The sequence below is a fragment of the Canis lupus genome, chromosome 6 (assembly GCF_048164855.1).
Source record: "Canis lupus baileyi chromosome 6, mCanLup2.hap1, whole genome shotgun sequence".
NCBI lineage: Eukaryota > Metazoa > Chordata > Mammalia > Carnivora > Canidae > Canis > Canis lupus.
In genome coordinates this window covers 16,534,659-16,559,464 of record NC_132843.1, presented here as the reverse complement: position 1 = coordinate 16,559,464, position 24,806 = coordinate 16,534,659, and the positions used below count along the sequence as shown (strand labels likewise).

General features: G+C 37.8%; 1 protein-coding gene across 9 annotated transcripts; it reads right to left on the bottom strand.

Moving 5' to 3' along the window:
* RIOK3 (RIO kinase 3) lies at positions 1-24,806 on the bottom strand. Of its 9 annotated transcripts, none has more exons than XM_072829027.1 (15): positions 24,576-24,802; positions 20,900-21,125; positions 18,911-19,026; positions 17,952-18,097; positions 17,751-17,858; positions 17,432-17,541; positions 15,789-15,932; positions 15,016-15,143; positions 13,840-13,977; positions 7,476-7,673; positions 5,868-6,027; positions 4,319-4,399; positions 4,140-4,229; positions 3,129-3,236; positions 876-1,752 (listed from the first exon to the last, which is right to left on the bottom strand). In XM_072829027.1, exons 3-15 carry the CDS (start codon positions 18,973-18,975, stop codon positions 1,645-1,647), a joined length of 1,584 nt encoding a protein of 527 aa, XP_072685128.1. In that variant the 5' UTR covers positions 18,976-19,026; positions 20,900-21,125; positions 24,576-24,802; the 3' UTR covers positions 876-1,644. The 9 variants fall into 9 exon arrangements, with proteins under 9 accessions (XP_072685132.1, XP_072685134.1, XP_072685127.1 ...); XM_072829025.1 differs by lacking the exon at positions 20,900-21,125 and adding an exon at positions 19,141-19,367; XM_072829031.1 differs by lacking the exons at positions 13,840-13,977; positions 20,900-21,125 and adding an exon at positions 19,141-19,367 and having other exon boundaries at positions 1-1,752; positions 24,576-24,800.

The following is a 24,806-nucleotide window of genomic DNA, read 5'->3' as shown; positions in this document are numbered from 1 at the left end:
TTCTAAAATGCTCTCTTCATATTTAATATTTTAAAAAGCATGTTCACAGCACACTCCAAGAATGCCACACAGCAATGGTTTGCTGCTCTTTGTCAAACAGAGTATGTCAGAAAACAAAACAAAATTTTTTTTGAATGGTTCATGGTTTTTAAAATTAGTTCTCTGAAATTTCTGTAAAGCCAATAACCACCAGTCATCTAAATCCCTGTTTCAGAGTAGTAAACATTTCAGAAATGTAATGAGTATTTATCCAAAGATCACACTTCTCTGAAATGTAGTTAAAAGCTATATAACAGAAACAAAAATAAATATTTTTCTAGAAAGAACATATTTGGCATTTTAAAATAATGTTAAAGAAGCTTTCAAGTGTAAATGATTCTTAGATTGTTACTTTCCAGTACCAGACAGAAAGTTTGGGTTAATAGTAGCATAAATCTGGGTCTCTAGAGTCCATCTGACTTCAGTAATAGGAGGAATGATTACATTGTCATTAACAAAGTCAACCCTAACAAAGCCAATGTACTTTCCCACTAGAGTGCTTGCTTTAAGAAGTGACATCCAAAAAAATAAAAATAAAAAAGAAGTGACATCCAGCCAGTACTAAAGATTGAGGCCAGTAGTTCAAATTACTAATTTGGTACCCAAGTTGTTTTATACATACTTTTTATCACATGATTATTTAATATTTCTAATTAGCTTGCTCTATTTCTCTCAAAATCAGTAAGGACATAGTTTGAATAAAAAGTAAACTGAACTTTGTTTCACTGACTTCATTAAAATATGTCAAACATGAAAAAAAAAAAAAAAAAAAAAAAAAAAAAAAAAAAATATGTCAAACATGGTTAATTATGTTCCATGCTTCCAGATAATTTACATTTTCATTATAAATGCAAAGCAGCTGCACCATGAGTTTTATCCTAACCACTTCATCTAAATGTAGAGAAACTGAAAGTTAAATGTAAAATTTTGAATAGTTAATACGTTCTTATATATTTTTTTCAGAGATCTGTGATGCCTTGTCTTGAATATGAGTATGGAAAAGAAAAATTCAGTTTATATTCATGATGTACCAATCAATTTCTATTTCCGTCAGTCATTTAAAAACCAAATTTTCATTTATATCACCTCTAGAGAGAAGAAATTTTCCTACAGAATCATGATCACAATCTGGAAAAAAAAAAAAAAAAAGAAGGGCTAATTTTAGGCCAATAAAATATTTGAGGAAAGATGTAACACAAAGCAGGGAGGTGAAAAAAGCAATTATGTTGTAATAAAAGCCTCCCTTGTAAACACACCTGTCCTTTCCTCCCATGTTTGGAAATGTTACCTAAGTTTTAAAAATTCTCATCAAAACATTTTATACCACAAATCCTGTAAAATCAGGTTGATTTCAGCCAGATAACCTATAGCTGTTAAAGAATTATATTATCCTGTTCATAAGATGAGAGGTAGTGACATTTTATTCTCTCAATGCTGAACTACAAATCCCACACATCTGGCACATGAGTTACAAGGGGAAAAAAAGCACAGAAGCACCATTGTACACTCCTCATGTTTTGGTATTTCAAGTCACCCATAACTTCGTTTGCCATTGGCAGCTGACAATCACCCCTGTGTTAACAATGAAAGCAGTGGGTGTTGGTGCTATTCATCATATAGGACTGGTGGACCTCCATCATCTTTCAAAAATGAAGCAGCTTTCCTTCCATTCTTCTGAACATGATCTTCATTCATTTTCTCCAAAGCTTCTATCTACAAAATTAATACATTGAATCCATTTGTCAAAATCTTACTTTGTAGAAATCATACTTCTAACTGAACCAGTATTTTTACTATTAAAACTAGGTCATTCCTAAGGATGCTGGCCTTGAATTAGAATTAGTGTGTGTGACACACATTACAGTGTCTCACAAATACACATTACAGGGTAACACACATGTGTCTGTTTTGTACTTGACTGTATTATCAGGGCCCATATTTAGTGTCTTTATCAAGCTAGCAGCTAGGATCACAGTTTTTGTTTTTTGTTTTTTAAAGATTATTTATTTATTTATTAGAGACACACACAGAAAGAGAGAAACAGGCAGAAGGAGAAGCAGGCTCCATGCTGGGAGCCTGACGTGGGACTTGATCCCAGGTCTCCAGGATCATGCCCTGGGCGGAAGGCAGCGCTAAACCGATAAGCCACCGGGGCTGCCCAGGATCACAGGTCTTACTGTGTACTCTATAAAGCTTTCAGGAAACAAGAAAAAGGAAATTCTAACATTGGTTCAACAATAGTAACACCTACTTACTGAGCAATTGTACTGTACTAGAGGCCAGATTTACCATCTTCCTGTTACTTCCCTTCTACCCTTAAGTTCCAGCACAGCTTCGCCAAATTCAAATCATACTGAGGAGTTCTAGAACAGACTCTATAATCACTCTCTGCTTTGGTATACTGTTGGGAGTAATTAGCTGCTATTTTACTTTTTAGTTTTTGTTTAATTTTAAGAGAATTTCTCTGGAGGAAGCTTTTTTTTTTTTTAATGGTTCTGTAGATCCATATTGTAATGACTGGTATTTCTAAGGATGACCACAGCTAACTCTGTATATTCAGTTAAAGGTAGGGGCCACGTGTTATAGAAAGATAAAGATAAAGATGCAGAAAGCAGTATCATCCAGAGTGTTCCCCAGTCTGCTTCCTCATTCAAAAATAGAGGCAACAGTACACTGGAAGTGGTGTTACTTGTCCATCTTAACCAAACTTGAAGTGTTTTGTTGTGAGTCTAGTTTTAAGCCTGAAGAGGACCGAAAACATCTCAAGGAAAGAAAAATCTCTAATTTTGCTTTTGAAGGGATAAAAGAATAAAATGAGGGGCACCTGAGTGGCTCAGTCAGTTAAGTGTCCAACTCTTGGTCTTGCTCAGGTCATGATCTCAGGGTCATGAGATCGAGCCCTGTGTCAAGCTCTACACTTGAGATTCTCTCTCTCCCTCTCCTTCTGCTAAACCCTCGTCATCATTCTCTCTTTCTAAAACAAATAAATAAGTAAAACCTTAAAAAAATATATATAACATGAGTTCCGAGTTTCAGCTATCTACTCCATCTAGTTCTCCATTAGCAAGGCAACGCCGCAAAACATTTACCTCAGCTAAGAAATCAGCTTCATTATCTGCTGAAATGTTTAAGCCTGAAACAGCATTAAAGAGTTCTCGCTCACCCAGGGCTTCCTTTACTCCTCCTTTCTGGAAAAACTATTAAAGAAATATAAGTCAGTAGGAGACACAGCAGGGTTCTCTTGAACACGAATACCAGAGAACAGTAAACTTGTAAGATACCAGTGAATTCCTTCCAAAATTTTTAAACCAGATTTTCTCATTTCAAGTTTAACTATGCTGCTCAGGTTCTACTTGCTATTTGTCTTATTGAACATATCCCTGTGGCCTTCTGGATTTAATCTATATACATTGTATAGCTACATATAATATAAGCTTCTATAGCTATAAATGAGTGGTATGTATAAAACTGGGTGGCACTGCTTTGAATGTATTGATTCAAAATATTCACTAAATCCTGTGAATTAAAATCTTCAAGTAGGTTCAGAAATTATTTCCAATATGAAGTTATTCTATCATTTAGAAAGATTATTCTTACCTGAATCTATTGCTAACAATTAATTTCCTTTAGAAATAGCAAATAAATGTGATTCAATTCTGTTGATTATTGAGTTTTACCTTCCCTTCCCTCATCTGTTTGCTCTAACTCACAGAACCAGTAATCAGACACAATACCACTAAGGCGACTATTTTCTTTTTAATAGTAATAACAATGGCAGTAGGCATGTAGGCTTGCTAATAGAGCTGTGCTCAAAGCACTGTGTATGTATTAAACATCTGCTTGACTGCTTAAATATCTGCAGTCAAAATAAAAACTCACTCCCTTGCAAATTTAATAGCCCAAATATGAGGCATGCCATCAAATTATTGTTGAAAATGAACTCTGACAAATTGATCTCTGTATCTTTATCTCGAAAGTAGTCGGTAATCAAACCCTTCCTTCAATTTCTAAGAAAACAATCATCCAACTTATCTCAGGGGTGAGAAAACTATTTGTATTTGTTACATCCTAAAAAAAGATATATTAGTTTGCATGCCCACCTGTGAAACATTCCTACAGTCACGGAACAAGAACTCCAGGCCATGAGGATGGGTTGGTTCCACAGACTGACTGACGTCAATCAACCAGACCTAGTTCAATGCAGAGCAGACACTCAGTACACATTTAGTAATTTACATCAAGTCATTTCATGTGAATGTTAACAAAATGTGCTCCTCACCTTCCCAGCATGCCACAGCATGTTATACTCACTGAGGTCAGCATGTACAAGTGTACATTCGTTATATAACTGCTGCATCAACTGTAAGGAGGCAAGACAGACATTTAGGGCATAAGCAACAATTCTAATTTACCTATGTAACTAAAATGTCTGTGCCAACCAAAACTTTCCAGGAAGGCAAAGCTACATTAAAGAACTTATTTCCTCTTTGTGCAGTCTAAGATTGAATTTTTTTGTCTTTTATTTTTAGGCAGGGTCGGGGAACATTGAGAAAAAGGGGTAGATAAGTATGACACTCTATTTCCTCGTCTATGTGACAGCAATGAGATCAGGAGACCAAGGAGCAGACCTGGTTCCCCACAGGATAAGAAAGCAACCATTTTATGGCCACTAACCAAAGGAAAGTGGTTGAAAATTTTTTTTTCACCTTTTTATACAAGGTAAAAAGTACTTCTTGCCAGACATAGTAAGGAAGAGATATTTTTATAAATTAAGTGGCATTATATATTCATTATTGATTTCTTATGGCAGAAATAAGCATTAATGTTTTATTTTCAGCCTTAATAGAATAAAATAGAGAAAGTGTTATCACTACTTCATCTCTTTCCCAGTCATCCCACCGCCCAACAAAACCTGAAAAATGAACTTGATTTTCCTTTCAATTTTCCTTTCCTATTGGAAGCAGAGAATGTTGGATTATCTCCCTAGCTCTATCTTAAAAAAGTATTGGGATAACACTTTCATAATCATATCAGCTGCTGCAAGACATGAGCGCTTCATGCAGAAACCACATAAAAAGCACAGAGGCTTCTCTACTGTTCAACTCAAACAACTACAGAGGCAGAGCACATGGCTGGCTCACTTGGTAGAACATGTGACTGGATCTTGGGGTCATGAGTTCAAGCCCCATGTTGGGGGGACAGTTTACTTAAAGAAAAAAAAAAAAAAAAACACTACAGAGGAATGAAGACAGTATTAGTAACATTTTCTTAAGCGGGAAGGACCTCAGATAGAATTTAGTTGCTGTCTCCAAGCATAAATGGCCTCAAGGCTCCTGAGGTGCACTTCCCAATTCTAAGACCTATGCACATATGAGAGACCACTCTCTCCCATCTTCAGTTTTTACCATCACTCATAATGAGACCAAATCTGCATACCGCCAACTGCCCAATGACAGGCATTTTCTTAGCTGCTAAGAGCTAAGACATTCAAGAAGGCATACAAACTAATGAGGCATGACATCTGGTACATGTGGAAATGTCAACTTTTATTTAATAGAATGTTTTGTGAATAAGAGCTTCATGCTTCTGTGTCACTAATGCTAAACCAGTAAGGCTTCATGGGCTCCTTAGCTCTATGACTTTTAAGTGACTCAAGACAACAGCATGTTGATATAAATATAACTCTTCAGTGTCAATAGTCTATCACACACTTCAGTTTGTTGTTCTTGTTACATCACCTTAAAATAGTACTATTTTAGGACATTTTTTAAGGTTTAGACAATATTTTTATAAACTCGTATGTGAATGCTTTAGAAAGCACAACTTACATGAAGAGTTTGGTAGTAGGCTTCTTTCATTTCTTCACTACTGAGCTTTACTTCTTTTAATTTAGGGGCTGGAACTTGATCATGACCAATAAAAGACATAACTAAAATGTGTTTCTTGAGTAGTACAACTGTTGGACAAGGAATTCCAGCTCTCTGCATTCTACACAGAAAGAAAGAATTAAGAATGTAAAAATCAGAAGGAGAGAATATTTCTCTTATTCAACAAATATCTACCAAGGGCTGCAATGATCTGCCACTAGGTTCTGCCCGGGGGGCAAGGGATGCAGAGACAGTAAAACACGGCCTATACCCCTTACAGAGCCATGGACTGCTGGGAGGCACAGACAGGGAAGGAGACAGTTCGCAGTGTCTGTGGCACACACACGGGTAGGGCTGTGGGCCGGAGCCACGGGAGCACGCAGCATCAAGGATGACTTAGTATAAGAAGTGGCTGAGGGCAGCCCGGGTGGCTCAGTGGTTTAGCACCACCTTCAGTCCCGGGCGCGATCTGGAGATCCAGGATTGAGTCCCATGTCAGGCTCCCTGCATGGAGCCTGCTTCTCCCTCTGCCTGTGTCTCTGCCTCTCTCTCTCTCACTCTCTCTCTCTCCATGTGTGTCTCTATGAATAAGTAAATAAAATCTTAAAAAAAAAAAAAAAAAAGAAGTGGTTGAATAGGAATTAGCCAAATTAAGGCAGTGTGGGGAAACACTGGTCTAGGGCTAGAAGCGGTTTGTGGAAATGCATGGAGGCATTCAAGAGAGTCCATCTGGGGAATGTTTATCAATCAACATAGCTGGATCTTGAGTCAGAGGAAGGGCAATGTAGGTTGAGGTTACAGAGACAGGTGGGCTCCACACCAGAGAAAGTCTTTGAACTTACACTAAAGACTATAGGAGCTGTTGAAGAATTTTAAGAAAGGCAGGAATGAGATCTGAGAAGTATAGAAAAGAGATTGAAGGGTAGCAAGACCTCTTAGAAAATTATTCTACTTACAAGTCCTACTAATTAGAAGAATTTTGCAACTAATAAATATGGATAATCACATTTGAAAGCAAACATCTTTAGAACAAACAAAAATTAAGCCTTTACTAGAGATTAAGATATGGAAGGTTTATTAATGAGAAAGATTACTATTACTTTGGTTGATAAATATGTTGATAAATTCTGCTTAGGGAATTGAGAACCAAGTCTAATAAATTGAAGCAAAATGCAATTTGACTGGTCAGATTGCCACTACCAAATTAACAAACATTAGATGTAATAAATATTTTCTGAAACAAAAAGGCAAATCATTCTTTAACACAAGCCTAATTGGAAGCTGAACAATGATAGCATATAGTCATAGGGAAAAAATGACTTTGTTTCCTTCAAACTTTACTAAGGAAAGAATACAGAAAATGCCTATTCATTCTAAAAGTATGAATTCAGGTTATACTCAGGAAATATTTTCTTATAGAAAGCCTCATTAAATACTAGAATTTCAAGGCCTTCCATAATTTCCACAAATTAATATAAAAGAAAGCATGGATTTTTTTTGCCTGGCTAGTAGGTCTAATATAAAAAGGTAATTACCCTAGATAACTTCTAGCACAATGATTTTCTTTACCTTGTGAGATTGTGCATTTCTTTTTCTGCCCACATGCGGATGATCTTACGTGGATTTAGTTTACTGAAGCGATCTTTAAACCTGAAATCATCTTTAATATATTTGTCACGATTCTTAAACTCATTAAGGGTTGTTTTAAATACCTTGATGGCACATTCTGTAGGTATAACTTTACTATCTTCCTTTTCGTCCTCCATGCTAAATGGAAGAAGAAAAAAAACGTGTAAGTTGCCAGCTCATAAGTAAAACAATTTCAAAATAAAATTCTATGATACAAATGCAGTTCTGTCTTCTCTAAGAATGTCAAGCTTTGGGTTTTTTTTTTTTTTTAAGCTTTCATGTTTTGGGTCTTAATAAAATCTTAGGATTTGGTTTTTTTAAAGAAAACATTTTCAAATAAATTGTCAACCAGTTTTCAACAATCGAGAATAGAATCTTCACTTAATGACTATCAAATAAACTTGAGGAACAGAGCAAACATACATACTTTAAAATAGGCTACAATCTACCTGGGATGGTTTATGGGTAAAATTCAACAAAAGCAACAAAATAGAACTTTTTAAAATGTGTCTTTCAGGATGTATGGGTGGCTCAGCAGTTGAGCGTCTGCCTTCAGCTCAGGGTGTGATTCCAGGGTCTGGGATGGAGTCCCACATCAGGCTCCCTGCGAGGAGCCTGCTTCTCCCTCTGCCTGTGCATCCACCTCTCTCCATGTCTCTCATGAATAAAAATAATTTTAAAAAAATTAAATGTCTCTTTCACTTCTAACAGACAAAAAGGTGAGTAAAGGGGTCCCTGCCCCATGAGTATGCAAGGAGAGGCAGGAGAAAATAAAAGAAGTACACAAATAGGGGATCCCTGGGTGGCTCAGTGGTTTAGCGCCTGCCTTCGGCCTGGGGCATGGTTCTGGAGTCCCCGGATCGAGTCTCACATTGGGCTCCCTGCATGGAGCCTGCTTCTCCCTCTGCCTGTGTCTCTGCCTCCCTCTCTCTCTGTGTCTCTCATGAATGAATAAATAAAAATCTTAAAAAAAAAAAAAAAAAAGAAGTACACAAATAGGACAGGTCCCTTTGGATTGGGAAGGCCAGATAAGGCTTCGTGATATAGGTGGCAACTGAAACAACCAAAACAATGGGTAGGTTATGAATAAGCACAGTCACAGTATTAACAAGGTAGAGTTGAAATTACAGGACATGTCTGAGGAAGGACAAACATGCAAACACTACAGTTAAGACTTGGCTGGAAAGGGGAAATGAAAGAAATCAGAGCTAAGGGATAGGATGGAGGCAGAGGTGTGAAGAGCCCAGACTGCATGGGTGAGAAGCCCAGATGTACTCCCAAGGGTGGTAGGAATCACCAAGGGTTTGACACACTTCATAAGGATCAAATCAATGATAATATCAGGATAGAAGGGGGCAGAAGAGTCCAGAGGTATGGAGCCTATTTAGGATGCTAATATAATGCCCCTCAATAGTGAGCCACTGAAAAGGCTTAAAACATGGTGGTGGCAATATGAACAAAAAGGAGGACAGAACGACAGACTACTGTATTTACCTTTAAATATGTGAAGGCATGTTAATCTGGAGAAGAAGGAACTCTATTTCCAGAAGATAGGCTATGACTCAAACTCTCAACCCTTTCCTTCTGTACTGTATGTTCCCAGCTGATTCCTACTCTGCCAGTCCATCTCACATTAGAGGACTCCCAACTGTTTCTCTGTCTTCTCTACCCGGGAAATTTCATTAAGCCCTATGGCCTTAAACATATCATCTATATACAGGTAACTCCTACATTTCTACCCACAGTCCTGACTCTCCAGAACTCCAGGTCGATTTACTTGATCCCTTGACAGCACTTGGAGGTCTAGCAGGCATCTTAAATGTAACATGTCCAAATCAAAATTCTTATCAATTGCACCCTAAACCTGCCTTTCTTCATACTTTCATCTCGGTAAATGGAACCACCCAGCTTCTCTAGCCAAGAATGTACCCTTTTACATCCATCCCATCCAATAGCACACACCCTTGACTCTTACCTTCAGACATTCCTATGGTCTCTCCTATTCTTGCACTATACCTCCTTAGTCCAAAGCACTGTTCTCTTTTATTTTTTTTTAAGTTCACTAAATTTATTTTAAAAATCATAAAACCTTTCTTACAAAAGAGCATTACATTCTGCACACTGCTCTGAATAGATGCCAGGGACATATGGACTATTGTTACTTTTCCTCCCTGTCCCACTCCCCGCAAAATGTTACAGTGCAAAGCACTGTTCTCTTTTAAACTACACTAACTTTTGGGATCCCTGGGTGGCGCAGCGGTTTGGCGCCTGCCTTTGGCCCAGGGCGCCATCCTGGAGACCCGGGATCGAATCCCACGTCGGGCTCCCGGTGCATGGAGCCTGCTTCTCCCTCTGCCTGTGTGTCTCTGCCTCTCTCTCTCTCTATCATAAATAAATAAAAATAAAAAAAAAAACTTTATTAAACTACAATAACTTTTTAACTGGCCTTACTCCTTCTTCTCTTACCCCTCCTCTAATCCATTTTTCACACAGCGGTCTGAGTGATCTTTCAAATCACAGCTTTGGTTCCCACTGCACTTAAAGAGTAGGCTCCTTACCCGGGCTTTCAGAGTCTCGCCTGACCTAAGCTGTGCTTACTTCTCCAGCCTCCTCTCTCCCCTTCACAACTGTGCTCCCAGTGTACTGGTTTTCTCATAGGCTCTCAGAGATACCAAGTCTGTGCCTCTCTTAAGGCATTAGCACTAGCTGTTCTCTAGTCTAGAATGTACTTCCACCTATCTTTATACTGTATCCTAGATGTGCCATTCAAATCTTAGTTTAAATGTCACTTTATCAGAGTTTTCCTGTTCTACTAATAAAAAGTAGTCAACCAATTGCAATGACATCAGTATATTTTAACTACCACAACACATATCTGATGTTTTTTGCATATTACTGTTTTGGAAGGGGTTTGAGATGTCGAGGAATACATTCTATGAACTCAGGGACCTTCCTTATGCCATTCATGGCCATACTCCAAACACTTAGAAGAGTGCCTAGCACATATTAGCCATACAAATATTTGGGATTGGTGAATTAATTTTCAGGAGACAGATCAGAGATTCTATACCAGAAAAAAATTCCCAGTAATTTAAAGATATTATAGACATCTTTGGATTTTGAAATGATAAATTTCTGTCATTGGAATACTTTAACCATAAGGTAGATGAAATAATATCAAAAATATCATAGGAGGGGATCCCTGGATGGCTCAGCGGTTTAGCGCCCGCCTTTGGCCCAGGGTGTGATCCTGGAGTCCCGGGACAGAGCCGCACGTCAGGCTCCTGGCATGGAGCCTGCTTCTCCCTCCTCCTGTGTCTCTGCCTCTCTCTCTCTCTCTCTCTATCATAAATAAATAAATCTTTAAAAAAAAAAATACCATAGGAGAGATTCCTTATTTGGAAGGTATCTAGGATAGAGTCTAATTTATAAGATTCATAAAATTCCTTGTTTCTTATTAAATTACACATCCCTCTGCCTAGTTTTTAAGATCCTCATCAATTTCTAGTTTGCTTGTATAGTTTTATACCGTTACCTCTAAACATACACTTTCCCATCTCATTGTCAATTTCTCATTGCCTAAATTTCAATCCTCCCATTTCTAGTCCTTTCATTATTTTAAAAGAATTAAGTGTTACAGATAAAGCTGAAGTTCCCTTCAATTACCACCCTTGATAGTTTTATTCCTTATTCCATCTCTCCAGAGGCAATCATCATCATGAATAGTATCTTTCTAGTCTTTCTAAAAGTTATATAAATACACACACACAAGCATCTATATTTAAAAATCTGTATGTTATTTTGTATATAACTTTAAAAATTTAATAAATGGTATACTGTATATATTAAAAGCAATTCGGTTTTTGCACTCAACACCATACTGTTGGGTTGTGTGTTTTGGGTTTTTTGTTTGTTTGTTTGTTTTTTGTTTTTTTTTGCCTATTGTTTAAAATCCAGGTTGAGATCTTCATCTTGACCTTTGCCCTGAATGTAACTGGTACTGTTCTTGTTCTGTTCACTATTTCTATCCCATATGCAAATCTCACTTGCACAACTGTGTATTCTATTGTGTAATTCTTTTATTGACCCTAACAGCTCTTGCTGTAATGTTCTCCTCCTGACTATGCTTTAAGTTCTTTGAAAATACAAAACATATTTTATACTTTATTCCCTGAAAAGCACCAGTTACTATACCAATGATTGTTGATTACTTAGCCAACCTTAAAGTGATATAAACTAGACAGCTTTATGGTAGGCAGAGTCCTAAGATGGCCCCCAAGATCCCAGTCCCGGGAGTACACACTCTGTACAGTTCCCTCCCTTGATTAGCTTACATTATACAGCAAAGGTGATGGTATAGCCATTGGATTACATTCCACTGTCTTTAAGACTCAGTCTTAGCTGCCTGGAGGGAGAGATTGTCCTACTAGCTTTGAAGAAGTGACCTGTTTCATAAAAGGGCAGCATGATCAGGAACTGCAGGGACCTCTACAAGTTGAGAGTGGTCCCTACCTGACAGCCAACAAGAAAGCAGAGACCTCAGTCCTACAGTGGCAGGGGACCAAACCACAGGGAAGACGACCCTAAGCTCCAAAAAGGAACACCACCCAGCCAATACCCAGATTATAGCCCTGTGAGAGTCTGACCAGAGAGTCCAGCAAAGCCATGCCCACTGGAACTTCTGATCAAAGGAAACTTTGAGATAATAAATGAGTGTTGTTTTACGCTAAGTCTGTGGTAATTTGCTATACAGCATAGAAAACTTGCGAACTTTTAAAAGCATTTACTTTTAGAAAACTTGTAGAAAACCGAATGCTATCTAGTTTTGCTAACTCACAAATGCTCAAGCACAGATTACAATATCAATTCCACCAGAAAGAGAGATCATTCATTATATCAAAGTATCATTAAGCATAATGGAAAATGGACAAAGAATAAACAAGGCAGTTGACAAGACAAAGGCATACAAATGGCCAATGAAGTACTTGGAAAAATGTACAACCTTAATCATAAATAAACGCACACCAAAATATCAAAATGGTACTTTTCATCTTTTACACTAACAAAAAAAAATTAAGTGTGATAATACTAAGTGTTAATGAGGATGAGAACAGGTTCATACTGCTGCATAAATTAGTTAACCTTCTCACAGGGCAATCTGTCAGTATTTACTGACATTTATAGAATCTACAACAACCTGCAGATCGGACTAGCTCCTAGAGGAAATTGTATTTGCCCTACCATTAAAATTGACAGGGGATCCCTGGGTGGCTCAGAGGTTTAGCGCCTGCCTTCGGCCCAGGGCGTGATCCTGGAGACCCAGGATCGAGTCCCACATCAGGCTCCCTGCATGGAGCCTGCTTCTCCCTCTGCTTGTGTCTCTGCCTCTCTCTCTTGGTGTCTCTCATGAATGAATAAATAAAATCTTTAAAAAATTAAACTAAATTATAAGACAAACACCAATTTGGTTTCTGACCTTTGGTGTGATATATAAGAAATGTTTTTAAAATTTTAATAAATAAAAAAAAGCTAGATATGCTGCTTGCTACAATAGCCAGTTGGTACTCTCCATTCATTGAGGCCTTCCACTATTTAACCAAAAGTAAAAAGAATGCATAGTCTTTGCCAGTAATTTCAAAGCTAAAACTTAGCTTAATGTATATTTGCAAAAGCACATCAATGTAAATGTACAAGGATATTTCTATCTGTGTACTTACTCTGTTATATAATTATCTTTTATCAACCATAACAGTTACTGTTATAATGTTCTCCTCTTTGCTATACCATAAAACCATTAACATAATGGAATGTGCTACTATAAAAATGGGGTGCTAGAAGCTTAGAACTATTAACTGAAAAATTAAGATTCTGAACAGAGAATATAATCTGTTTTGCATAAGCAAATTTAGGGATATGTGCATAAAAATTCCTGGGAGACTAAACTAAAAACTTAACAGTGGTTATCTTTGAAGAAAAGATCTGTGAGATGAGAGTTGATAACACGAAGGCTGTTTTCCATTTTAATCCTTTCTGTAGAGTTTTAATTTCTACCATGAGTAATCTCTCATTTTAATTTGTGCCATTCCATTATATTTGCCTGGTCTTATTATGAAACCCTTAAATGAAATTTGGGAAGAGGTTAACAAAGCTTAAAGGAGAAAAATAAATATTAAGATTACTATATACCAGTCATGATCAAATATGATCTCATTTATCACCACAAAATCTTATGAGGTAACAAGGGTCAGTTTTTTAAAAAGGCTTAGTAGGGGATCCCTGGGTGGCTCAGCGGTTTAGCGCCTGCCTTCGACCGAGGGCGTGATCCTGAAGTCCCAGGATTGGGTCCTGCATCAGGCTCCCTGCATGGAGCCTGCTTCTCCCTCTGCCTGTGTCTCTGCCTCTCTCTCTCTCTCTCAATGTGTCTGTCATGAATAAATAAAATCTTTTAAAATAAAAAAAAATAATAAAAAGGCTTTAGTAAATTGCTCCAGATCACACAGCCTGAAAAATGTTGAGCTTTTTTTTTAATATTGAGCTATTTTATCTTAATATTCATTTTTATCCTTTTCATTTTGAAACTTAACAGTATAATTTGATATACAATTATACATGCATGTCTCATCTAGCAAGGGGGACTAACTAAATAGTTAAGAAAACCAAAAGCAAGGATTTAACCAATAAATGTTTGAATCCCCTTAAGTATACAGTAAATACCTTCTGAACCTAAAAAGAACTAGAATAATTCTGGACTCTATTTTACATTTTTGTCTATAAACATTATTAAGGTAAAGGAATTGCTGAGGTAGTAAGCCTTGCTGATTTTCAATGGTAAGTGACCAGACTGATTTCACATTCCTGGCTTAAGCACATTCTCTAAACAGGGTCTACTTTAAACAATATCTCCCTTCTTCGTGCCATTCTTTACTCATGTAAGCCCTTGTAACAAAAGTGAAGTGGGTAGGATTTGGCATGAGATCTTTACAAGATGTTTCCTTAAAAAAAAAAAAAAAAAAAAAAAGATGTTTCCTTAAATGATGCAAGCATTACTTAATTGGTATTTCTTAAAGGATCAGAGTTACAAGGGCAAGAATCAGTAACTTATCTAAGCATATCCCCCTCAATCTGATGATAAAAGACCCCAGAGTGTAAAGACCATGGGTTTTGAGACAAACCTAGCTTCAAATTTTGCTCTGTCACTTACAGCAGCCTGTATGATACAGTATGATTACAATAATGTAGAAAATAAAATATGTATAGAAAAAAGACTAACAGAGTCTATACAAACTGATTAATGGTTATCTCTGGATGGTGAGATTAGGATGAATGTGGGGTTTTTTGCACATCCTTATAGTCTAGACTTTCTATAACACCTTTTAAATTACTCTGCCTGCCATATAGCACTGATTTTGTGTAAATCCATTTATATGGGAAGAAGGGGCTAAGATTTATTAACACATGGTACTCTATTTTGCTCATTTACCTCCCGCCATATGCATGAAAGACAACAGATTCCTTTCCTGTACTAATACAGCCAGTGATTGTCTCCAGCATTCCAGAGTTGACCATTTTATACATAAGCAAACGTGTCTTAGGATCAACTGCTTTTTCCTGAAAAAGATAAAGCACTATAAATGAAAACAACTGGTAATAACAAAACATTTTCTGAGCCATTTCTAGTAGCTAGCATTCAAAATATATACTTCTTTTTAGTTTTATGATTTAATTTACCTAGCTGTATATGTATAGCAGGCTCTTAAAAGAGTGCTGTCAAAATGCAATCCATTAACAAAATACAATCCGTTAATTGTAACTCCAATGTATTTAAAAGTAAATATCTAAAAGAACTATTAAGAATCAGACACTAGCTTAATCAAAATCTTAGTTTATCTTCAAAGTTTAAATAGCTCTGCTCCTGTAGTTACTATTAGTTTTTCTAAAGTTTCAAAATTTACTTTATTCTCAAGATATTAGATACTATCTTCACTAATATAAAACATTACAGAGTAAGTTATTAACAATAAATGTCATAGTGTAACAAGAAACAATTTTTTAAATCTTAAAACATTCATATTCAACTTAATTATGACCACTAAAATTTTAGTTTTGAATAAGTGATTAAGAACCGTTACATTATATCTGAATAGTCAATCTCATGAAAAAAAAAAGTCAAACATGAAGTCTTGTTTCTTCCCCAAATATAAAGTTTTCTAATATGAACCTTCCACCAAAGAAAAAAAATATAAAAATACTTACTGCCGTAGAATGCTCCTTTTTCTCATGGAGGCGGGCACTTCGACGTTCTTCTGAGTAGGCATGTTGTTTTAAAGCATTAAAAACATGGTTTGATAGTTTTAAATCCATTCCAATTCCATCTCCTACCTGAAACCCAGGTGCAAACTGCCAAAAAGAAAAAGATTAGTATCTGAATGCTTTAAAACAGGGATGGTAATAAGAAAAAAATAACACCAGTTTTTACTTGAAACAGGTTTCTTAGTCGATAATTAAGCTACAAAAGCAGAACCCATTGGTATTACAGAGAAAAAAAATAACTCACTTAAAAACCCAACAGAAAGGAGAGCAAGACTAAGAAAAGCACAGAAAATACTAAATCACATCTAAAAACTAAGGTATTTCAGCATATGCTTTGCACCTTGCTTTTACATTAGACAAAGGACACACTATATTTTGAAGGCTAGATAAATCTTACCAAAGAAATACAATCTTATAATTAATTATTTTTGAGGAGTGGGTTAATATAGCAAGCTATGCCCACACCATGATAATTATGTTCTAGAGCTGATTGTCCAATATAGTAGCCAGTAGCCACATGTGGGTAAAGTTAAATATATTAAAATTAAATAAAAAATTCAGCTCCTTGGTTGCATCACTCAAATTTCAAGTGCTCAATTACCAAATACGGTTACTACTAGTTAACAGGGATATAGAACTTTTCTATTATCACAGAAAGTTCTATTGGAGAGGATTGTTCTTGAGTCAGACCTGGACTATTTCTAGAATTTAAAATTAAGTTTACGGGGCATCTGGCTGGCTCAGTGAAGCATGTGACTCTTGATCTTGAGGTCATGAGTTTGAGCCCCGCGCTGGGTGTGTAGACATTACTTTATTTGTGTTCTAAAGTCTAAATGTGGGCAGCCCCGGTGGCGCAGCGGTTTAGCGCTGCCTGCAGCCCAGGGTGTGATCCTGGAGACCCTGGATAGAGTCCCACATCAGGCTCTCTGTATGATGCCTGCTTCTCCCTCTGCCTGTGTCTCTGCCTCTCTCGCGCTCTCTCTGAATAAATAAATCTTTAAAAATAAATAATAAATAAAAAAATAAAGTCTAAATGTTTTCTATTAACCATAAGATTTATAAAGGAGGAAGAATGCTAACGTTTCTTTTTCTATGTTTTTAAATTATATTTTATTTCTGTTTTTGCAGGGGTAGTTTAGGCACAAGTTTTAAAAAATTCAAAAAGTAGAAAGGATTTCTCTCTCCCATGCTTATTCCCCAAATCACCGCTATTCTGTTTTTTGAGTAGGTGTGCTACTGAAAAATAATATGCTTAAAAATAAGTATGCTATTTTCATAAGAACTATTTCTTAATTTTAGAATCAATGCAAATGAAACTAGTTTTCTTAATATTGTAGAATTTTACTCTGACATACATTCTCATTAGTGGCTGAGTTTTCATGGTCCTACTATATTATCATCTACAACATTTTTAGATCCATCCTTATGAAAGATATCTTTAGAAATTTAAGATATTGTATTTATTTTTAATTTAAAAGTTTTTTTTGTTTTACTGCAGTTGATAAAATATTGTATTTAAAAATCCCATGTTTTTAATTTATCCCAATAAAACTCTTGATTCAGAGATAATACTTCCTGTAACTTACATTTTCCATTCTGGCTGTATTCTTTCTCCCACATACTACTTCATCATGTTTGGTGGTGATGTCTTTTCCTTTTCCAATAAAACCCTTTTTGGGAGTAGGAACTGGTTTTGCTAAAGGCGATTAAGACAAGCCAAGTTTATGTGAAGGTAGCAAAGACTAAATTCCTGCATTCAATGTTGTCTGAAAAGATATTTGAATCTAATAGCAAATTACCAAACAAGATTCAAAGAGTAAATATAAAATACAAGGATCCATTGGAAAACTTAGTCTTCCTATGTCCCTGTCCTACCCTCACCCCAGAAAATAAAAGCATTGATACCTGGTATGTAGGGATCATCACGAGTGTCTTGCCAGTCAACCTCATCCTCAGAGCTATCACTGTCTTCGTAAGGATGCACTTTTCGATAATTTTCAAAGGAAATGGAAACTTAAAAGGCAAAAACAAATGAAGATTTATTTAGGAACACATTACAAGTATTTCCTGCCACCCAATGGAGGTTTCACAATAAGGTCACAGTACCTTTGCTATCTCCATTGAATTTTTTTTCTTCACGCCTAAGCTGTGCGTCATATTCTCTGTCAAATTCCATCTGTAGCATCTGAGCCAGCATTAGGTCACTAGAAGTGTCAATGTTTTCTCCGGTAATAAATGGTCCTTCAGAGGCACTGTTCAAAATAAGGCAACATAAATTAATATAATGTGCTTGCATATATACATGCTACCAATTATGGGACTAGAGAGTGCCTTTTCACTGTTACAAATTGTACTGAAGAAAAAAGGGAAAAATTCGATCAAATCATTCATCTTCTGTCCAGCTGCCCTTTGACTAATGCCAGGAGTTTGTAAAAGCACCAAATAGGATTAAGAGAGCTACACAAAAATGCTAAAAGGGCCATAATAGAGATGCCTGGGTGGTTCAGTGATTGAGCATCTGCCTTCAGCTCAGGGCATGATCCCGGAGTCCTGGGATCAAGTCCCACATTGGGCTCCCTAAAGGGAGCCTGCTTCTCCCTCTGCCTATGTCTTTGCCTCTCTCTCTGTTTCTCTCTTGAATAAATAAATAAAATCTTAAAAAAAATAAAAATAAATAAAAGGGCCATAATAAATCCAAACTGAAACTCAAAAATCTTCTTCTGTGTTCTGGAAATATAACACATATATGAGAAGATAAAACAGCAATATTTAATCAAACCTGTATCCTACTTCACTATTTGCTAATTTGGAGATCATGTGGTTCAACTGTTGCAATAACTAAAATCCAGAGAAACACAGTGGTTTGCCCATGATAGTACCGACAACTAATCACAGAATCAGGACCAAAACTCAAATATCAGTGAACTCCTGGTATGATGCTCTTTCTACTGCATTGATTTTCAAAATGTGTTTCTTAATCATTGGTCAAGACAACCACTAATCAAATCTTAAAACTTTCATAACAAGCTGCTGGACAAAATAGATTCTTTATGAATTTTACTTACGTAACTTCAGGAAAAGCAGCAGCTTCTTCTTTCAACTGCAATTCTTTAGCCAGCTGTTCACTCATTACATCAGCCAAGGAACAAGATATTGTGTTTTGAGGGGTAGCCCATGGACACTATTTAAAGAAAAGGAGGGGTTAATTCATAAAAATGAAAGTACCTTCTAAACTTGAAAATAAAGCTATCTTTAGAGAATTAAAAAAATCAACCCAAAATAATTACCTACTTACAGAAATCATCTTCAAAGTCATTGGGATGCCTAGTATCTGTCAGTTAAGTGTCTGACTCTTGATTTCGGCTCAAGTTGTCATCTTAGGGTCACGGGATTGAGCCCTGCATCAGGCTCCATGCTCAGCGAGGAGTCTGCCTGAGATATCTCTCCCTCTCCTTCTGCCCCCTACCCCCGGCTCAGACGGGTGTTCTTGTGCTCTCTCTCTCTCTCTCAATTAAAGTAAATCTTAAAAAAAAAAAAAAAAAAAGGTAAAAATATCTCCCAGCTCAAATCTAATCAAAGATAAATGGAAATTAAATCTGTCAAAGCACTTTCTAACCTGTTCAGTAGGTGTGTCTTTTTAGTTGAGGAGGAACATCAGGCCATTATAGCATTACCCCACTATCTGATGAGTACATGCAACCACCCTTGTTCTGATTGCATGCTCACCAAATAATCTTCTGCTTTTAATCTGGCTTCCCATGAAGACTCTCTCTCTCTCTCTCTTTTTCCAAAGGTTTTATTTTTAAATAATCTCTATACCCAACATGGGGCTGGAATTCACTACCCAGAGACCAAGAGTCGCATGCTCTACGGACTGAGCCAGCCAGATGCCCCTGTAGATTCTCTTTTAGGAAAAGACTACACCAACTAGTACAGTTCAAAGCCCACTTAGAAGTTACACCTCATTCTAATTTAAGGAGTAAGTCTTCTACATGTGTAAAGTGTATGTCAGCTGCTCTCAAGACATCTGGGGATACGTTGAAACAAAAATAACAATGACAAACAGTAAAATCTACATTTCTGAACTTTAGAAGCTAAGAAACAGTCTTGAAATAATACTACTACAACAAAGCAATATTCTGTGAGGCTCTTCTTGGACGATCAGCCAGTTGGACTTCCTCAATGGCATAACTATCTCAGCCCTCTTGAAATACAAACCGTAAGTTTATTTCACAATTCCTAATTTTTGAGGGGGCAAGCTTTCCTTAGCAGCAGGAAATGATTACACTTGTGAGTAAGACCACTAATATTGAATAATATGTCTAAATCTCTTGAACTGACCTAGCTTTCTCTATCTTCCTTCTGAGATTCTACTCCAAGGTATCACCCTCCCATTACCAGGCTACTCTATTAAGAGAGTCCTAACTCATCTTTCTGCTTCCAGTCCTGCTTGTTTCCATTTTCCACACCATATATAGCACACCAGCTTTTCTAAAATGCAGATTTGATTAGTTCAGTTTCCCTATTTAAAGCTCTTTGTTTTCATGTTTCCTACTACCTTTAGGATAAAGTCCAAACCCATTCCTTAACTACTGCTGGTGTCTAATTTAGAATTTAGAATATAGCATATGATATCTGTTTTAGCCACAAAACTTTTTAAAATTTTTTTATTTATTTGAGATAGAGTGAATAGGAGCTGGGGGTGGGGGGCAGAGGGAGAGGGAGAAATAGACTCCCTGCCGAGCAGACAGCCCGATAAGGGTCTTGATCCCAGGACCCAGGATCGTGATCTGAGCCGAAGGCAGATGCTTAACTGGCTGAGCCACCCAGACACCCTGTTTTAGCCATGGAACTTTTAAATCAAGTTTAGGTACTCTAGCTGGCCTACCACTCTTGTTCAGGTTCTATAGCATTGAAGTTCAGGAATTTAATTGGTTCAGGTTGTTAGGATGAAGCTCAAATGATAACTATACTTATGACTAAGTGAATCAGAATCAAGTTTTATCTAACCTCATCTGGAGATTAATGAGATGCACCCAGCCCCCAGAACATACCTATACTAGTCTACTGCAGAATTATTCCAGCCTCACATAAAGCCAGATGTGGGGAATACAAGGAAGGCTTTCTCAAGGTCTGATGTGACTTTCATTCACTCAGATCTTCAGGTGCAAATGAGCAGTCTCCTGGTGAGGATTTTGAGGTCTAGAATCTTGACGTTCTCTGTAATCCAGAGAATACAGCTTTCTCTTGGCCAATGACTCCTGCTGACTTCTGAATCCTCTAGAAAGAATACATAATGCTGCGTCCTAACCTAGAAATGTCTGGTCTGATCAGTTTCAAAGTCCAGAATCCAAAAGGCAAATGGCTGTATTCTCTAACTCAGATCTGTCAACCACATTTTGCAATGACAACAGAGTAACAGACAAGACTGGAATATTCACTATATTTGAGTCATTTGCCTAATATGTATAATTTGCATAGATTATTTGAGACACATAACCACTATGTAGTTATCAATATCTCTATCTATCATCCCCATTTTATAGATTGAGAAACTGAGACACAGAAGGGTTTTTTTTTTTTTTTAACTCAAAATAACACTGTAGATGGAAGTGTTACGATTTGAACCAAGGCAGTAGAACTTAAGAGGCTGCCCTCAGCATTTTGCTATACTGCTTCCCTAATCACCTAGTTCTGGAATGTGAGAAACAAATCACTATACTGCCTGCAGTATGAAATCCAAATTCCTCAACAAGGATTGTCTTTCAAAATTTGACCCACTTTATCTTTCTAGTCTCAGCCCTTATGTACCCTATGCGTAAATAACAATAATTATATGCTAATTATGGCATACTTTCACCCCTCCATGCCTTCATACATTTTTTTAAAAGATTTTATTTATTCATAGAGACAGAGAGAGAGAGAGGCAGAGACACAGGCAGAGGGAGAAGCAGGCATCATACAGAGAGCCTGATGTGGGACTCGATCTAGGGTCCCCAGGATCATGCCCTGGGCTGCAGGCAGAGCTAAACCACTGTGCCACCGGGGCTGCCCTTCATATATTTCAACTAAAACATATCACAAAAGTCTTCTATTAAATCAGACATTAGGGATGCCTGGAAGGCTCAGTTGGTTAAGTATCTGCCTTTGGCTCAGGTCATGATCCTGAGGTCCTAGGTTGGAACCCCTAGTCAGGCTCCCTCTCCCTCTGCCCCTCCCTCCACTCATGCTCTTTGCTTGCTTGCTCTCTCTCTCTCAAAAAAATAAAATCTCAAAAAAAAAAAATCAGACATTAAAGAGATTTGCAAAAATACAATACTAAACCACTATTTTTGTTTGTTTTTTTTTTTAGAAAATGGGGGGGTTACAAATGAAAATTATATTTGTATTAACATATGATGACTTTGAAATCACCTAATAAAAAATTCTTCACTATTTCACTTTTCTTTCTGATATGACAAATATTAAAAGATGTAACTGATATAAACAAAAATTCTTTGGTGTCCTCAATGATATTTTAGAGTATAAATTCATCCTGACCAAAAAGTTTTGAGAATCGCTGGCCTTTGGCACTCTTTCCATTTTTCAAGACCTTCCTCAAATCTCCACCTCCACGAAGCCTTCGATAATCCCTTAGGTCTTCCAAGAGATTGGAGGAAGAAAGCATTAAGAAATACATACAGCCTAACTAACTGTTTGGTCTGTGAAAATGCTGTCTTCCAGTAGAACATCAATAAATTCCAGGATCATTCTTTTTGTTAAATGATGAAAATGAAATTTTATATTTCTGATGATGCATACTTAAATGAAAATATGACAACAAATATTTTATTATTAGTTTTGTAAGTGAAATTTGTTCTGACATTAGGTATTCTAGCGCTCGCTTTGACAGCACATATACTGACATTAGGTATTCTTTTTTTTTATTAAAGATTTTATTTATTTATTCATAGAGACAGAGAGAGAGAGAGGCAGAGACACAGGCAGAGGGAGAAGCAGGCATCATACAGAGAGCCTGATGTGGGACTCGATCCAGGGTCTCCAGGATCACGCCCTGGGCTGCAAGCAGCGCTAAACTGCTATACCACCGGGGCTGCCCTTCTTTTTTTTTTTTTTAAGATTTTATTTATTTATTCATGACAGACAGAGAGGGAGGGAGAGAGAGAGAGAGAGAGAGAGAGAGAGAGACAGAGACACAGGCAGAGGGAGAAGCAGGCTCCATGCAGGGAGCTTGATGTGGGACTCGATCCTGGGACTCTAGGATCACATCTGGGGCTGAAGGCGGTGCGAAACTGCTGGGCCACCAGGGATGCCCTGACATTAGGTATTCTGAGCAATGTTTGTCTCATTTGACATTTTTTTTTATTTGACATTTTAATCAGCCTTTAGGTGCTTAACTGTAAGAACTTAACATATAAAGCATATATTTATTAGTATCTGGCTACTAATTTTCTTTTTATGTCTACTGGTCTTGGCCTCATAAACAAGGCTTAATAGAAGGAAATGACACAAAATAACACGTAGATACAACATTTGCCAATAGATTATTTTAAATTCTCCCTATAGTTGTATGAGAACTTTCATAAAGTTAACTTTAATTAAACTTTCAGGGCAGCCCGGTGGCTCAGCGGTTTAGCACCACCTTCAGCCCAGGGCATGACCCTTGAGACCCGGGATGGGAGTCCCACGTCGGGCTCCCTGCATGGAGCCTGCTTCTCCCTCTGCCTGTGTCTCTGCCTCTCTCTCTCTCTCTGTGTCTCTCATGAATAAATAAATAAAAATATAAGAAGAAGAAGAAGAAGACGACCTAGCCTAAAGATCTAATAAAACAAGTGATCCAAAAATAAATAAATAAATAAATAAATAAATAAATAAATAAATAAATAAATAAAACAAGTGATCCTTTAAAAGGAACAAATATTCCGTGACAGCAAGTGAAAAACAATTAGGAAGCTAATAAAAGTTGGACTCCTTCCAACCTTAATTTGAGGAACACAACATCCCAGTTGAAGCATCCCTTAATTTGAAGCAATCCTGCTTTCAAACAAACCCTCAATAAAGCGGCAGAAGAGTCTTTTCATCCCTCTGACAAAATTATCATGCAAAGGGGCAGTCTGAAAACCAAAAACCAAATGTGAAATAAACGTAATAGGTGGTTAATACAGAAAAAGAGTTTAAACCTGAAAGCCTATGCAGATAATAAGAACTCATAACCTTTTTTTTTTTTTTTTCCACAGTAGGTAGTGTACACCTGAGTATCAGCCCGGGGGAGAGGAGTATCAGCCCTGGACTTACCCAATATTCACTGCTTCAAAAACGAGAAATTGCCCAAGTCGGATAACCGCATTTGTCAAGTTAAGGAAACAGCTGCCAATGTGTCCTTCCCGTCGGGCTTTCCGTGCATTACTCGGCTGACTCGCTCGGCCGGTGACAAACAAGATCATGCTTGTTTCCCCTCAAACGTCAGAGCCTCTAACCGGGCCCGGCCCAGACAGCTGCTAGGGAGGTTCAGGAGTCGAGGCGCAGAACTCGAGAGCGAGCCCCAACCGCCGACAGCGGCCACTGGCAGCCCCGCTACCCGTGCCCCACCTTCCGAGGTCGCCAGGGTCCGGCTCGGACCCTCCCGAGTCGCCGGCCGAGCCGCCCGGGCGCCTGACACTTTCTCCGGGCCTCCTGAGAGGACCAGCGCGGGTACCCAAGGCAGGTGCGTCAGCTCCGACCGCCACTCACCTTGCTGGGTCCCCAGGCTGCTGCGGGCCTCGGCTCAGGAGATGCCACTCCGACCAGATCCATGTTGGAAGAGAAGCCAGCAACGAGGACACAGGGCAGACAGATGGCAGGACCGGGAAACAGCCTCCTCCGAGGAGACAGGCGGCGGGGCTGGGGCGACGCGCGGCGGGCGCCGGGGCTGAGGTGACAGATGGCGGCGCGGCCGCGGCCGGAACTACATCTCTTCTCTTC

Bases quoted from the DNA above. Each gene is read 5' to 3' on its own strand.
- RIOK3 (XM_072829024.1), bottom strand. From the start codon at position 24,638: ATGGATCTGGTCGGAGTGGCATCTCCTGAGCCGAGGCCCGCAGCAGCC. The intron at 15,933-17,431 runs GTAAGTTACAGG...TCTTTTTGGCAG, and splicing joins ATACAGCCAGAATGGAAAAT to TTTGCACCTGGGTTTCAGGT. The intron at 1,753-3,128 runs GTAAATGTTTTG...TTAATTTTGTAG, and splicing joins AAGCTGATTTCTTAGCTGAG to ATAGAAGCTTTGGAGAAAAT.